Source organism: Vipera ursinii (assembly GCF_947247035.1).
Source record: "Vipera ursinii genome assembly, chromosome: 3".
NCBI classification, from domain to species: domain Eukaryota; kingdom Metazoa; phylum Chordata; class Lepidosauria; order Squamata; family Viperidae; genus Vipera; species Vipera ursinii.
In genome coordinates this window covers 111,886,291-111,903,860 of record NC_139516.1, presented here as the reverse complement: position 1 = coordinate 111,903,860, position 17,570 = coordinate 111,886,291, and the positions used below count along the sequence as shown (strand labels likewise).

General features: G+C 41.6%; 1 protein-coding gene across 1 annotated transcript in view; it reads left to right on the top strand.

The window, feature by feature from the left end:
• Positions 1-17,570, top strand: part of PAPPA2 (pappalysin 2) — a gene marked incomplete at both ends in the record, with an annotated part of 159,355 nt that overhangs the window by 63,497 nt on the left and 78,288 nt on the right. The window contains 4 exons of the mRNA XM_083357379.1: positions 278-571; positions 1,907-2,099; positions 10,135-10,256; positions 14,479-14,968. Of these exons, the coding sequence (XP_083213505.1) occupies positions 278-571; positions 1,907-2,099; positions 10,135-10,256; positions 14,479-14,968 (1,099 nt within the window). The remainder of the gene's footprint in view (positions 1-277; positions 572-1,906; positions 2,100-10,134; positions 10,257-14,478; positions 14,969-17,570) is intronic.

Here is a 17,570-nt window from a genome sequence, read left to right as displayed (position 1 = left end):
ATCGCTGCTGCAATTGTCATCTCTGCTCTCCATAGAGATATGTTTAGCTCACCAGGTGCTCACTTTGGATGGCCTTTACTTCAAACAGCTTTCCAACTTGTTTATCTGCTTAGAATGCTAATATTTGGACATATGGGCCATAAAGAGCCCTTTCCCAGAAGTAGAGCTTATTTTCCATGGTATTTGTGCACAGGAATATATTCATTTATCTCAGAATTTGAGATCGCTTGCCCATATTCTTCTCTGTGAATTACATTTAGTTCACTTCCGATTTCAGGTGGAGTAGTTCTAAATCCAGCTTACTATGGGATGCCAGGTCATATAAATACTATGATCCATGAAATAGGACACGTCTTGGGACTCTATCATGTCTTTAAGGGTGTGGATGAAAAAGACTCCTGTGATGATCCATGCAGGGAGACTACACCATCCATGGAAACTGGAGATCTCTGTGCTGACACTGCACCTACACTCAAAAGCAAAGTCTGTCGGGATCCAGATCCTGTCAATGACACCTGCGGCCATACTTCTTTCTCTGGAACTCCCTTCAGCAATTATATGAGCTATACAGGTAAGGGAAGAAAGCACTATTCTTTCATCAGGTTCAGAGATGGGTATCAACTGGCAATGTACAATCCAGAGATGCTGAGAGCCATGAAACATGGCAGCTAGAATTTGAGTGACAAAATCCTAGCTGCCCTGATTTCACTAAGGAATATTGGGAATAGGTTTGATCTAATGGTTAAGGTGACACACGAGAAACTGGGAGACTGAGTTTTAGTCCCGCCTTATGAAAGCTGGTTAGGTAACTTTGGGCCAATCACTTTCTCTCAGACCAACTTACCTCATATGATTGTTGTGCAGAAAATAGGAGGTGGAAAGACTGTTAGGTATGTCCACCATCTTGACTTATTTTACAAATAATAAAGGCAGAATAAAAGTAAAATAAAATAAGTACGAGCTCTTATGTTTAAAAATTTGGGTATCTTCAGTTTTAGTTCTAATACATGGAACTGGTTGGAAAATTGAGTGGCAACTTCTAGCACCTCACACCCTCTTCTGCATTTACTGTGCAGAAAAACAGTGAAAAACAAGAGACTATATTTTATTGAATCCAATGTCAGTATTCTATATTTTAGTTGTTTTCTTTTTTTGTGCTTGGGCATTCAATTATATTTCATTAGAGATAATTTACCCTCTCTTCTGTTCCCTTCAGTTTGGGGGCATCTTGGCAAGGCTTTTCAGACTGGGGTCAATTGATAGTGTTTGAGTACTGTATTTCCTCTGTTCAGAACCTTGGAGATCACTCACTCATTATTTCTGAAAATGTATATATTATTTATGCTTTAAGTATTCTTCCTTCCTAGGCCTCACAGTTGCCTGTAGTGTTCAGTAGCAAGGAAGACACTATTGATTGCTTGCCAGAGGATATGTGATTAAATACTACAGATGGAGTGCCATCTTTTGGCAAATGGAAGGAATAACATTCAACAGGGAGAATTTTAGAGGCATCTATGTCAGGGAGAATGTAAATACTCTAAAAAAATGTGCAGGAGAATTTTTGGGATGATGAAAATATCTGAAAAAGCAAAGAAAGAGAAAGAGTTCAGAGGATGGATATTCAAATGGATGAAAGAGATAAAAACTGTTTCAAGGCCAAGAGGCAATGGATATAATCACAATAACAAAAACTTTGGTTTAGTTTTAGAAAAGGGTTTGAAACTGCATAGTACTGGGCAAGATTCTTAAAGGACATTATAGGATCTAATTTTACTCCAGGTTTTCAAAATAGGATGTCTGCTCTGGCCGTGAAAGGGATTTACTTAGATTTCTTGCCCTAACTCCTCATCTGAATCCAGTATTCATTTTCAAATTGTTTAGTAAGCTGCCTTTCTTACTCCCACAGATGACAATTGCACAGACAGTTTTACTCCAAACCAAGTGGCACGAATGCATTGCTACCTGGATCTGGTATACCAGCAGTGGACTCAGAGCACAAAACCTGCTCCTGTCCCTTTGCCGCCGATGGTGGTTGGTCAGAGCCAGGATACGCTCACCATACACTGGCTACCTCCCATTAGTGGAATGCTTTATGAAAGGTAAGTGAGTAGTAATAGGTGAAGGGAAGGTAGGTATTTTAGAAAACCACACACAACACATATATACAAATACACACACACACACAGAGAGAGAGAGAGAGAGAGAGAGAGAGAGAGAGAGAGAGAGAGAGAGAGAGAGAGAGAGAGAGAGGAGTCTGGCAACACTTTCTTCTCGTTATCCTTGGTTTACACACAGTAGCACTTTCTATTCCTTTTTTAGCTGCAGCGGTTACAGTCCACAGGCCCAACCTGTCTTCACTCTGTCTTCACTCTGCTTTCTACTTGAAGGAGAAAAATACTCTTTAAGACATTGGTTCTCTTGCTATTGCTATTGAGGATGCTTCAGAAAAACATCCCTCTTAGAAAATAATTTCTAGGTATCAGTTCAGTTATAAATTTCAGTACTTATGTCTCTCCTATCTTGTTTAAAGTTAAACTGCCAATCATCTCTTTTTACACAATTTATAACTTTAAGGATGCCTACTGTTATCCTAGGGGGTTTGGATTGCAATTAAACTTGATGTGAGGTGGGTCGAATTCCAAAACAACTGGAGGGTCCAATTTTGGTTTTCTTTCTCTCAATAGATTCAAGAACTTTAACTGATAGTCCTAATTGTTAGGTCAAATGTAATAATCTATTAATCTAGAAGGGTGAGCTAAAGGTGGTCCCCGTACTTCAAGATTTTGAGAAATCCTGTCGGCACATCATTAGGATTAACAACTGCATTTTATTATGTATGAGAGCAAGCGAATAGTCCCTTGTGCACTGTCCCAGAACATCTGACTTAAGATGAAGCTGAAAATCTAAAATAGTGGTACTTACATGGTCTATGGAAATCCAGATGTTGCTACTGTCACTACTGAGCCCCTTTGAGCCAGTTTCTAATCCTTCTAGTAATATATTCCAAAAGCCTCCTTATGTTTTACTATTATTGAGCTTTATGCTTTATTATTATTTGCATCACAGCATTTCTCTTCTGGTGCTGGGATGACAATAGTAGAATTGTTCACTTTCTTTTTTTAATAAATAAAGTTTATCTTTGGATGTAATAGTAAATTGGAAATATACTCAGATTGAAAAAGTTCCCCTTAAAATTAAGAGAGAGGCAATGTTTAGTATTAGAGCTGGTATTAGTGCTGTGCCATTGTTTTTCAGAATATATACAGCAATGTCTGCTGGAAAAAAAAAATACCTTAAAACCATTTTTTCCCAGCCTCGGTGTTTTTTATGTATGTTTAATTCCTAGAATGCTTAGCTAACTTGACCTAAGGCCATGAGAATTGCACTTCAAAATATTTGGAGGGGACCAGGTTAAGAATCTTGGAGCAAGCAAGATTCTTGACCTAGCAATACCCCAGCAGACTGATTTTGTCAACATTGTTTTGACCGTGATTTGCAGTGTTCCTTCTGTTGTCCCCTTTCACCACTGTGCGCACGTAGTTCTTTCAATGGGAAGTTGTTTACATGAACATGTGTACCTTGGGAAAGCTGCATTGGCCTTCTACTGAGGAATTTAAGGAGGCAAAGAAGGTGATGAAGATGATTTGGCAATTTCTCTCAGCTGTTTGCCAGTTGGCAAAATGTTTTCTGGGCTTTATATATGAAGGGAGTTAGAGGAACAGACACTTATTTATACAGCTGTTATTCCAAACATGAACGGATTTTGATCTTTCTGCAATAATAGACAGGAGACTTAGAGCTATGCTGGAGATGTATATGTAACTGCAGGTGTGTGTGTGTGTGTGTGTGTGTGTGTGTGTGTGTGTATGTGTATATGTGTATATATGTACCGTATATACTTGAGTATAAGCCGACTCGAGTATAAGCCGAGACCCCCAATTTCACCCCCAAAAACTGGAAAAAGTTGTTGACTCGAGTATAAGCCGATCTGCCGTTCTGCAAGCCTCTGCCGCCAGCAGAGGCTCGATCCGCCATTTTGCAAGCCTGAATACACAGGAATACCCTGTGTGGCTGCGGCTCTCGGGGAAGCCCTGGCTGTCAGCTTCCTCGCTCCACGCTGCCATTCGGGGCCCGCGCGTTCCCTGGGCAAATCGCGGCGCCCAGCAGGCAAGGAAACACGCCTGCTCCAGTTGCCCCCCCCTTCCCTCAGGAGACGCGAAGCAAGTGACCGCCCGGAGCTTACCGAGGACTTGCTTCGGTGCTTCCAGGATCGCGCGCACCTCTCCCAAGCCGCCGCCGTCCGGAGACCTGCCGAAGTTTGGGGAGGTTTAGGGAGGTGCGCGCGCACCTCCCCAAACCTCCCCAAACGTCGCCGGGTCTCCGTTCCTCTGCGCCCTGCCTGCCTGCTTCTTTCCACAGCGGAAAGAAGCAGGCAGGCAGCGTGCGGAGGAACGGACACCTGCCGACGTTTGGGGAGGTTTGGGCGCCTCCCCAAACCTCCCCAAACATCGCCGGGTCTCCGTTCCTCTGCGCCCTGCCTGCCTGCTTCTTTCCACAGCGGAAAGAAGCAGGCAGGCAGGGCGCGGAGGAACGGACACCTGCCGACGTTTGGGGAGGTTTGGGCGCCTCCCCAAACCTCCCCAAACGTCGCCGGGTCTCCGTTCCTCCGCGCCCTGCCTGCCTGCTTCTTTCCACAGCGGAAAGAAGCAGGCAGGCAGGGCGCGGAGGAACGGACACCTGCCGACGTTTGGGGAGGTTTGGGCGCCTCCCCAAACCTCCCCAAACGTCGCCGGGTCTCCGTTCCTCCGCGCCCTGCCTGCCTTCTTCTTTCCACAGCCGAAAGAAGCAGGCAGGCATGGCGCGGAGGAACGGACACCTGCCGACGTTTGGGGAGGTTTGGGCGCCTCCCCAAACCTCCCCAAACGTCGCCGGGTCTCCGTTCCTCTGCGCCCTGCCTGCCTGCTTCTTTCCACAGCGGAAAGAAGCAGGCAGGCAGGGCGCAGAGGAACGGAGACCCGGCGACGTTTGGGAAGGCGCCCAAACCTCCCCAAACGTCGGCAGGTCTGCGCGGAGGAACGGAGACCTGGGGAGGTTTGGGGAGGTGCCCAAACCTCCCCAAACGTCGGCAGGAGGAACGGAGACCTGCCGACGTTTGGGGAGGTTTGGGGAGGCGCCCGAACCTCCCCAAACGTCGGCAGGAGGAACGGAGACCTGCCGACGTTTGGGGAGGTTTGGGGAGGCGCCCAAACCTCCCCAAACGTCGGCAGGTCTGCGCGGAGGAACGGAGACCTGGGGAGGTTTGGGGAGGCGCCCAAACCTCCCCAAATGTCGGCAGGAGGAACGGAGACCTGCCGATGTTTGGGGAGGTTTGGGGAGGCGCCCAAACCTCCCCAAACGTCGGCAGGTCTGCGCGGAGGAACGGAGACCTGGGGAGGTTTGGGGAGGCGCCCAAACCTCCCCAAACATTGGCAGGAGGAACGGAGACCTTCCGACGTTTGGGGAGGTTTGGGGAGGTGCGCGCACACCTCCCCAAACCTCCCCAAACTTCGGCAGGTCTCGGACGGCGGTGGCTTGGGAGAGGTCCGCGCGATCCCGGAAGCACCAAAGCCTCGGCCGCGCATAAGTCCTCGGTAAGTTTTTTTGTTGACTGGAGTATAAGCCGAAGTGGAATTTTTCAGCCCAAAAAGTGGGCTGAAAAATTCGGCTTATACTCAAGTATATACGGTATATGTATATATATATATATATATATATATATATGTTTTCTGAGGTTTTCGCGGGTGTTTGTATGTAGATCTTTGGTCATTCGGGTTTTTTCCCAGTACACACTCTCACTAACGTACTAACAGCCAACGGATTCCAAAGAAACATGATTACCAACTTAATCCGAAGAGAGACACCCACAAAAATCCAAGACAGAGAACAAGAAAATGGCAAAGCCCTCCTCCCATACTTAAAAGGGATCACAGACAGAATCAGCAAGATCCTCCAGAAACACAACATCAAAACAGCATTCTGCACAGACAGAAAAGTATCCACCATCCTAAGACACCCCAAAGACATAATTGGGTTAGAAAACCAAGGAGTATATGAAATCCCATGCGCCACCTGCCCCACCACATACATCGGACAGACCAACAGTGCACGCATTGAAGAGCACAGGAACTCATTCAGAAAGGGAGAACAAACTTCATCCCTGTTCCAACGCTTTAAAGCCACTGGACACGAAATTGATTTAAAAAAAAACCAGAACTATCACCAAAATTGAACATTTTAACAGCAGAATAATCAGAGAAGCCATCGAGATAGAAAAACGCCCCCACAGCATGAACAAACGAGATGATACCTCTTGCCTACCAGCCATTTGGAAACCCGCCTTGATTGACAGACGAGTGCCAACCACCAAGAATGATACCAGACCCAAACTCATGATAACATCACATGACATCACCACCACACAACCATTCAAAAAGCAAATCCGAACCCACAACGAGAACGACAAACAACCACAAAACAGAAACCTAACTACAGCTGCAACATTAGCCACTTTAAACCCCTCCAAAACACACAATAAGCAAACTGACACCCACTATTAAAACATGGCACCATCACAAACATGGAGCCGAACAAAAGCAGCACAACTTACCAGTTCAGGTTTAAGGCTGGCAGCTGAGACCAGCCCATCCACTCAAAACACATCCCCACCCAATCAGAACACAGCCCCCATTCAAAACACACTCCCACCCAATCAGAACACACTTAATCCCCCACCCAATCAGAGTACACCTCCACCCACAGAACACACCCCCTCTGGCAGTTTAAAAAAGAGGAACAAACAGCCACTACCACATGCTTCTCCCAGAAGAAGGAAGCAGAAGCCACCAGCCTGATGATGATGGATGGGATTCCGTCGAAACGTTGCGCCTACACCTTCATTTCTACGCGGGAAAAACCCAGAATGACCAAAGGTGTGTGTGTGTATGTACATACACACACACACACACACACACACACACACACACACACACACACACAGAGTATATGTTAAGTATTTTAGAATACCTTGCAAGGCCCAAATACGGGTCAAATCTAAAATACTTAACAAATACTTAACACATATCTCCCTTGCCTCTCAGCTAACAAAGCGAGAAAGAGCCTGTGGCCTAGACGTTAAACAACTGCCTAATGTGCAATCGGCCCAGGTTCGAATCTCAGAAGGGTATGGCTGACTGATGAGAACAAATAAGTTTGAAATGGCCATATCAGTCTCCCGTTAATTCTTTGTTAGCAATCCAAAAAAAATTACACACACACACACACACACACACACACACACACACACACACACACATCAGGAACATGAATGATTGGAGATCATCAGCAGGCTTTGGGATGTGTGCTATATAAAGAACATTTACCCCCAATAGTTGAAAGCTTCATGCAAACAAGGTGTATCCTTGCTGTTAATGTGAGTGAAGCAGCTTTTCATAGAATCATAGAGCCACAAGATCGTAGGGATGGTGGTGATCCTAGAGATCATCTAATCAAGGGGTCTTCAAACTCGGCCCTCAGCCAGGCAAACTCAGCCTGCCTGTCTGAGGAATTCTGGGAGCTGAAGTCCACGAGTCATAAAAGGGCCGAGTTTGAAGACCCCTGATTTAATCCATTCTTTGCCCAGTCTTAGATCTGGCAGTACATCTGTGTCAAATAACAATCTAGACCATGTTTGAAGACTTCTAGTGAAGGAAAATTCCCCACTTCATATGGCAGCCTATACTACTGGGTGACAGCTTATACAAACATGAAATTCCTCCTACTGTGTAACCTGATTGAATATCCTCATATATTTAACCTAGTGGTTCTGGTCCTATCCCTAGGGACAGTAAGTCTATTTATCCTTTAATATATTGTGAAATCTAGACACATAAACCATCTATTGCTCCATCTTCTCAGTTCTTCTCACTGTATTTCAGTACAGTGATAGTTATATATTTAAATAGCAGCACTTTTTTAATTAATGAGGAGGATGGATAAATAGTAGCTTTTCTAGCCATCAACTTCTTGGTTGGCTGCCTAGCTTTTGTTTCTAGCAGCCATCACAGTTCTCTTGTTAGCTTTTTTTTCCTTGGAAAATGGTAATGTTATTTGGATTATGTCCAAGGAAAATGTAAATCAGAAACTACGTGTGGACAGAAAGGCAACATTTCTGAACTCCCCTGGCATATTCTTCAGCTCAAGGAGTGGCAGGCATTTTACTTGCTGGTTTTACTGAACCAGGGAGTATTTTTTCAGCATTTTGAAAGCTTGGGAGTGCATGTGTTTGTTTGCATGTGAAAGAGGAAGGTCTCTGGCTGCCTTGATTTCCCTTCTTATTGAACTGAGATACATGCAGCAGGTGGCAGCAGAACAAGAGAAACAAGATCCCTTCTGTATAAAAAAGGGGGGGGGGATTGGTTTGGGAATACAATCTTCCTAAGATGTCACACTTTCTATCTCTTTAAGGGTAAGCCAAAAATACATAGAGCACAGAAGAAGAGTAAGTGCCAAGTAATTTAAAGGCACAAAGTAAGGACAAGAAAAAGAAAAATAGTGAATGCTAGTTTAAGCCAATACTGTTGCTATTAACACCTTTCCATGTGTTCTCTTTGTAAATTGACATTGCTTCCACCAGTTCCACATACCACTTAAAACACCACATTTCCTTATTTTAATTCCTGCTTATTACTGAACTATTCAGTAAGCACTCCATTTATTTGCACTCATGCTTTTTTCATGTATCTCTTTTATCACATTCAACAGTTTTCACTTTCACATTCACACAAAATGTTCCATAACTGTTGCCAGTTCCTTTTATTCTATAATTCCTTTAAATCCCCAGAATTACTATAAACTTTTATTTTCAGACTCACACTACACCTCTCAAATATTGTTTATTATTGCTTTATTTTTTCAATTATATCTCTTCCAAACATCTGTCTTGCCATATTTAATAAGCTAGTCTCGTGAAGTCTTTGTATGCACTATTTCTGTATGGAAGCTTTTATGAAATAATCACAATTCTCCTTCATTCCTGAGTCTCCAAATGTCCCAATCACTTTTTTCTGTACTCTCTCATCTCATTTTTATCTATAATGCTATAAATTAGAATGATTTTTTTCTCTGAATCTTACTCATTCAGAAGGTTGTACAGTTGTTTTCAGAATTTTGCTCGTTCTTAGCATGCATCTGTGAACAAACAAATGGCTTCTACTTTTTGATGCGCCCTGATAACAATCCCAATAATACCTATTTATATTTTCTAATATATATTTCATCTTTTTCATTCATAATTAACCTAGATATTCATTACTCTGCATGCATTGTTTAGTTCCACTTTACATGATTAGTTCAAATTCAGTCAGATTTATATTTACATTGCATCTCTTTTCTCTTAAGTTGACAGATCCACAATATATTCTTTCTTTCATTTCTCTCTCCCCCCCACATTCTTTGTTTGTTTGCTCATCTCACACAAATAATTCTGGATAGCATACATACAAGGATTGAAACCCAGAACATAGTTCATGCTCTTTATTCCTCTTATATGTTAAGGTGCAGTCTTCAAGACACCATGGTCAACACCAGATGAGCCAATTCATGTCTCTGCAATTAATTATAGCTTTTGTCATTTGAATCTTGCAAATAATGCTTTTAGTAAGACATAGAAGGGGTAGATTACCTTGCCAGTCTTAGTCATGCTGTGCCACGTTCAGTATTCCCCGTGAATGATGATAAGTCAGCTTGGCATATTTGCCTAATATGACTGAAGTGCCACCAAAGCCAGTTGTACCTCATACTAATTTATGAAAAATTAAAGTTTCTGATCTAAGACTACCTTAAAGTTGTCTGCATCCCATGAACTAAAAAATAAGGCACAATATTGGCACATGTGTAGGATGCTCAGACTTTGTCTATATCTTGTATTAAGAGAACTCATGGAAGTATAAGAAAGAAGTTATACCTTGAGATGGTGGCATAAAAATTTAATAATAATTTAAAAGAGGTTGGGGAGAATTCTGAAAAAAATGTCTGAATGAAAAAGGAATTAACACATTCATTTCTCTTCCTTCTCTCCCTTTCTTTCTCTGTTGTTAGAGAATCAGGGAATCTTTGCGGAAATTGTGCTGAAGATGGAACTTTCAGCCAGTATGTACATGAAGCCTCTTCTCCTCTGATCTGTGACTCTTCTGGCTATTGGACTCCAAAGGAGGCAGTAGGTAAACGTCTCAGATCTTTTTTTCTATGACAAAGGGATTATCAGATATGACTGGGTAACCCATCAGCTGTTGCTGTGTATTCTGCCAGAATGCAGGCCAATAAATAAACTTGAAGAGCTTCAGTGGAGCTGTGCAAAGTCTTTTGAGTGTCTCCAGCTGTTTGGTGGCTTTGAGAAGTGAATTCAGAGGAGGCAATCTAGAGAAGTTCTCTTTTCCTCTTTCTCTTCAAAAACAAAATGAAATAACAATGCAGATCAGTATAATACCATGTAAATTAATTATGTGGTATAGCTTTAAAAGAAACAGTGCAAGCTTTCGACTGCCTTAAGGTTCTGAGTAAAATTTTTCTTTCTGGCCCTAGTCTATAGATTGCTTAAACTGTTGTAAAGGTGAGTTGAAATGTATGTGCTGGAGAAAAGGGGAAAGAGAAAAATTATTTGGAAATTATTGGGAGTACACCTATCATATGTGAAGGTATATAGTTACTTCAGGAGCCTAAAGATGGAGAGAAAAGGTAAGGTTATAAAAAATAAGAAGAGAATCCCATACAACCTTTCCAGGATGATAATAAATAAGTTATTCATGCTAGTATATTGACTATACAGGCAGTCTTTGATTGAGCCCACAACTGAGCCCAAAATTTCAATTTCTAAGTGACGTTAAGTGAATTGCACCTCATTTTACAACCTTTTTTTGCCACGGTTGTTAAGCAAATCACTGCAGTTGTTAAGTAAATCATGCCATCTTTAAGTGAATCTGGCTGCCCCCATTGACTTTGCTTGTTGGAAGTCGGCTGGGAAGATTACAAATGGTGATCACAGGAGCCTGGGACACCGCAACTGTCATAATTTTGATTTTGATTATGTGACCATGGCAATGTTACAAAGATAGTAACTGAAAGTGTGAAAAATAGCCATAAGTCACTGTTTTCAGTGCTGTTGTAACTTCAAATTGTCACTAAATGAACAGTTGTAAGTCAAAGACTACCTGTATTCTCTTGAAATGCAAAACTAAAAATTTGAAACCATGGTTTATTGAATGGATTCCTTGCACATAAAGTTAACTCTAAATGATAGGGCTATGATCAAAAGCAAATAAAACCCTTTATGTGAATGCAGCCATTATTTCATCAGTGTTAGCAAGCTGCTGAAAGCAAGAGCACATTATTGTGCCCACAATGCAGAATGGAAATTACTTGGACAAGATCAGAAATTAAGATGCTCTTGTGACCTGTTCTTTAAATCCATTTGCCAGAACTGTGGGAAAGGGTTGCAGCAGTAATCAACATGGTCTAGTACAGTATCCTTATGTGCCCACCAATTTTTCTGTCCCAATGCTCCCTGCAGTTCTATTTTCTTGTGTTTCCAGTAAGGTTTTAGTGATGCTGGTGGGGAAATATACTGTACGCCACATAATATTCTGCCCTGTTTTACTGTGCTAGGAAGAGAGCCAGAGAAAAGCATATTTACAATGATTTCACTTGCAAAGAAGAAGGTAAACTAGAGATCTGTAACTTCTTTGAACTCCTTCTCTCCCCCTTCCTTTGCATTCTGACAAAAGAAGCAAAGATCTGGCTGTCTTCTGGTGTATGTATGTATGTATGCATGTATGTATGTATGTATGTATGTATGTATGTATGTACTGTATGGATGGATAGATAGATAGATAGATAGATAGATAGATAGATAGATAGATAGATAGATAGATAGAGATAGAGAGAGCTAGTTTAGTTGAGTGGTCAAGGCATCAGGCTAGAAACTGGGATACTCTGAGTTCTAGTTCCGCTTTGTGCATGAAGACATTTGGGCCAGTCCCTCACTCTTAATCCCAGGAAAGAGGCAGTGGCAAACCGCTTCTGAAAGACCTTGTCAAGAAAACTGCAGGGATTGTCCAAACAGTGTCAGAATTGGACACAATTGGAAGAAGGAAAAAAGTACACACACACACACACACACACACACAGAGAGAGAGAGAGAGAGAGAGAGAGAGAGAGAGAGAGAGAGAGAGAGAGAGAGAGAGAGATAAAACCCAGATACCTACTGTAATTCAGTGTTTGCTGTTTTTGTCAGTTATCTGAAAAGGTATAGTCCAGGGAAAGTGGTATTGTACAACTTCACTGACTAATTTCCCCCCCTCTCTGCCTCAGGCATTCTTTGACACTGTATATAAGAGACAATTATAGGAGGCAATTTCTAATTGGCAGGCATCTTGTGTGCCCTAAGTTCAGGGATACCAGGTAACCCCTAGATTGTGCCCATGAAACTCAGTAGCAAAATGTCAGTTGTTAGCAGTGCAAAAAGCAATCACTATATAAAGATTCCACAAGTTTAATTTATCCATTTTGTATGTAAGTTGAAATTTTGCAAAAGGGAAAAAGTAATATAAAATTAGTTTATTATTATATTGTTGTTGTTGAGTGTGACTTCCATAGACATAAAAAATCATTTCTAATATGCAGCATTTGTCCTGAACTAAATCTAAGTCTAAAGTCTGAAAGACTCATATCTTTTCATATGGGGAAGAATTTTTATAAATTAACACGGAGCCATTTGTTATATTTTTCCTTTGAAAGGCAGGGGAAATACCTGTTCAGAAGAAGAAGAAAAAATATTCTTTTTTTCCCCCTGGGGGCTGTTAGCAATTAGAGCCATGGTGGCACATTGGTTAGAATGCAGAACTGCAGTCTAATTCTGCCAACTGCCAGGAGTTTGATTCTGACCAGCTCAAGGTTGACTCAGCCTTCTATCCTTATGAGGTCTGTAAAATGAGGACCCAGATTGTTTGGGACAATATGCTGACTCTGTAAACAGCTTAGAGAGGGTTGTAAAGCACTATGAAGTGGTATACTGCAGGGCTTTTCAGCCTTTTCACCCACTGTACCACTTTTAGGATATTATTATTATTATTATTATTATTATTATTATTATTATTATTATTATTATTATTATTATTATTATTATTATTATTATTAGGATTTATATACCGCCCCTCTCCCGAAGGACTCGGGGCGGTGTACAGGGCAATTAAAACACTATATACAACACATAATATACAAAAATTAAAATAAATTAAACCAAGTAGCCCTAAACAATAAAACACATTCTAAAATTAAATTTTAAAATTTAAAATCTAAAACCCCAGTCCCTCAGTCCAGGCTGGCAAGTTCAAATAGCCAAGTCTTCAGGTCGCGGCGAAAAGAGCGAAGGTGGGGAGCCATCCGAGGCTCAACAGGGAGCTGATATGGCAACATCCGAGTACCACCAGTCGCCTAGCAAGGTGTCAAAAACTTGATGACCAAAAAAAAAAAAAGGAAAAAAGTGATGAACTACAGGTAGTCCTCGACTTACAATAGTTCTCTTAGTGACTGTTCAAAGTTACAGTGGCACTGAAAAAAGTGCCCCCCAAGCCACTGCCTGGCGGTAGGGTGGGGGGTGTTTGGTTTTTATTCCCCCTCATCTGCTGGGTGGTTGCAGCAGGTTTTGGTCACTTCACATGACCCTGGGACATTGTGACCGTCATAAATATGAATCAGTTGCCAAGCATCTGAATGTAAATCACAAGACCCTGGAGATGCTGCAACATTCCAGCTGATTGGTGCTTCTGGGCTCAGTAGAAGTGCCAGGATCAGCGCCAAGCTCCAGCTGGAGCCTGGCGCTGATCCTGGCGCTTCCACTGAGCCCTGACAGCCTTGAAGAAGCGTCGATCAGCTGGAAAGCGGCACTGATCCTGGCACTTCTGCTGAGCCCTAACATCCCTGCAGCTCCAGCCATCTCTCGGTCAGGCTTGTGCGGTGCTGCCACTCGTTCAGCTCATTCCCCTCCCCCGCTACCACTTTTGTAGGATGGTCGCGTACCACCTGCTAGGTGCCAATCTACCACAGGTGGTACCCGTACCACTGGTTGAAAAGCCCTGGTATACTGTATAAGTGTTATTTCTATTGCTATTATTCAGATTTCTATTCTACCCTTTTTTCAGCAATGCTAGTTTTTCCGAAATAATATATTATATGAGAAATTAGGATGCCATGCTCCAATCAAATTTATTTATATTTTGATATCAGAAATAAAATTTGAAGTGGATTAAAAAATTGGCTCATTAAGAGATGGTAAACCTTATTTCCAAATCTCCATATCTCCTTTCTCATGTCCCTATGACCCTGCTTTTGAAATTCCACTTCACTTTGCTTATTCAGAAAACTCTTCCATTATTTTTGTCTTTCTAGGTCCTCCAGATGTAACTCAGCCTTGTGAAACCAGCTTGCAGGCCTGGAGCCCTGAATTTAATCTGTTTAATGTGAGCATGACCACTCCTTGCCTTAAGCCTTTTGGTTGCATTTTGGAACTCTACTTCCTATATCCTGTATATTCTGACTCTTTGCTGATATGGACTACAAATTTCTCCATAAATTCCAAAGCACTGTCAGATATTGAGATTCTGACAGAGCAGGGGGATTCTGTACACCTTGGACCTATGGATACATTCTGTGACATTCCCCTCACGGTGAAACTGAATCTCACCAAGAAGGTGACTGGCTTAAAGATTTATACCTTTGATGAGATGATGGAGATAGATGCTGCACAACTGATCTCCACACCACACAGTCTCCTTTGTTCAAACTGCAGACGTGTAAAGTACAGGATTCTGCGGGACCCCCCATTCCAAGATGGATCCCCAGCAATGGTGATGCAGCCAGGAAGAACATTTATTGACAAGTGAGTGAAAAAAAAAATAGTGTTCAGGAATCTGTAGGCTTCTGAAAAGGCATTTCTATTTTCTTTCTTTCTTTTCATTTTTTTTAAAAATAAGACTCCAACTCTTTCCCCTTCAGAAAAAAAAGGTAAGTCAGATTGTATCATGTAGAAAATATATCATAATTCCAGTGTTCTGTCCAATGAAAACAGAAGCAATGAGATGATTGATTCGTACTTGAAATTTGAACTTTAAGATCCATTTAAATTAATGTCAGAGTGTTGCAAATATTTTCATATAGGTTTTTGAATTGGAGAAGTTGTGCTACCCTGCTTGATAACAGAACAGAATAATTGAGTTGGAAGGGACCTTGGGGTCTTCTAATTTAATCCTATGCTCAAGCAGGAGATTCTGCCATTTCAGACAAATGGCTGTCCAATTTCTTCTTAAAACCTCCAGTGATGGAGCACGCACAACTTCTGAAGGCAAGCCATTCCACTGATTACTTTTGCTCTGACTTCAAGAAATTTCTCCTTAGTTCTAGGTTGGATCTCTCCTTGATTAGTTTCCATCCATTGCATCCATTAATTTTCATCTTTTCTTGCCTTCAGGTGCTTTGGAGAATAGATTGACCCTCTCTTCTTTGTTATTCACCCCTATCCATTAGCCTGCTTTTTTATTTTTATTTATTTTAATCCCATTTATATCCCGCCCTTCTCCGAAGACTCAGGGCGGCTTACAATTTAAGCACAAACCAATGTGCTTAGCAATAGCCTTCATTCTATGTATATGCCTGCTTATTAGGGCTTCCCCCCCCCCAGCGGCATTATTACAAAGTCAGCTTATTGCCCCCAACAATCTGGGTCCTCATTTTACCTACCTCGGAAGGATGGAAGGCTGAGTCAACCTTGAGCCTGGTGGGACTAGAACCTGCACTAGTTGCAGGCAGCTGGTGTTACTTAAGGAGGCATTAGCCCACTGCTCCACCACTGTTGGGTTGGCTGCTCCTGTCTCTAATTTCTTCAGTCCTTCATTGTTAGCAGAAATGATGTAAAAGCTGTAACAATGTTATCTTTACATTTCTTAAGTTTTACATTTTAACTGGATGATTACAAACTGTTGCAAAGGAAGAATGTTGTTCATGGATAAGTGATTCCCTTTAGCTACTTAGAGACAAAGCTTGGAGGAATTTCATGCTGGGTAAAAGTTACAGAATTTAATGTAAGACAAATAAATATGTACTTTGGAAGCTTTCCATGAAAACACAGTAATTGCAGATTTTAAGTGGCCACATTTTATTGATGTAATGCTAATTGCTTTGGCTGCCTCTGTGATTCTAGATCTCAGGTAAGAATTTTCTGCCTCAATTGTTGGGGTGGCATATGAGGAACCACTTGTATATTAGTGGACAAGCTGGATATACTGGACAGATCTGGTCATGCTTTGTTTTGACAACTTAATAGACAAAACCCAAGGCCTTTCTGAATGTGGCTTCTCTGACATGAATTCCTTGGTTTTTGTAAGGATTCACAGAATACACCCTTTGTTTTGGTTTGTGTGGTAGGTTTGATCAGCATATTGACAATGAATGTTAAGGTGTTTTGCACATTATTGGTTATTGCTGATAACCATTCTGGAATTTATTGGATGAAGAACTCTATACCAATGTCTTAAATAAATTGTTTAAATAATCCCTCATTATGTTTCAGAATCACTGAGCTGTTGGAAAAGTATTGTAGAATTTTTAAAATCATAACAATAAAAGTATATTCTTTTTTTTAATAATGGCACAAACTTGGTCTGTGTCCAGCTGTGTAATAGCTGTACTTTTATTCAATTCTTCATTTGGCTGCTTGGCTGCAGTTATCCCAGAAAACAAAGTTGAATTGCATATTTCATTATTTTCTTGACTACTGACTACTTGTCATCCATTGAAAATGAGTGCAGAGCAGTAGTTAGCTTGCGCATTTGCCAGTAGCATCACAAATTCTACCACTATTGGGGACTTATAGAGATGAACTATCCCAACTCCCACTTGCTCTTGCACTGCATTCACTTATAAAAATAAGACCTGATAAATAATTTTTGGAACAGATGTTATCAGGATGAACAGCATCAGTTTAGATTTAGCTTGACCCCTTTTCCCCCCCTCCCTTGAATCTTAAAACTTTGAAAACGAAAGGATGATTCTTAACCTGGAATCTTATAATTCAATTAATCTTGTGGTACTTTAGGTAACAAATGGGAAAAGAAAATAGCATTTCCATCCTAAATAATCTTCAGATTCTGAAGATTCTTAGTAGCTGTTGGAAACCATGTTGTAGGACAGATTGGGAGTGCTGCCACAGAATAGGACAACTTGCTGTGTCCAACTCACCTCGGGACAACTTGCCGTGGCCAACTTTCCATAAGACAACTGATTGCAGGGCAATTCAGTGTGGGATAATTCAAGAGAGGGGCAAGTAGAATTGGCGTCACTTTAGCCTCTAGGACGGTTCAACCTTAAGCAAGACAAGGCCTGCTCCAATTCAGTTGTCCCTCTCTTGAGTTCTCGGATTGAATTGTCCCATGGTGAGTTGGCTGGGGTGAGTTGGCCAGGTGAGTCGGCCATGGTGAGTTGTCCTA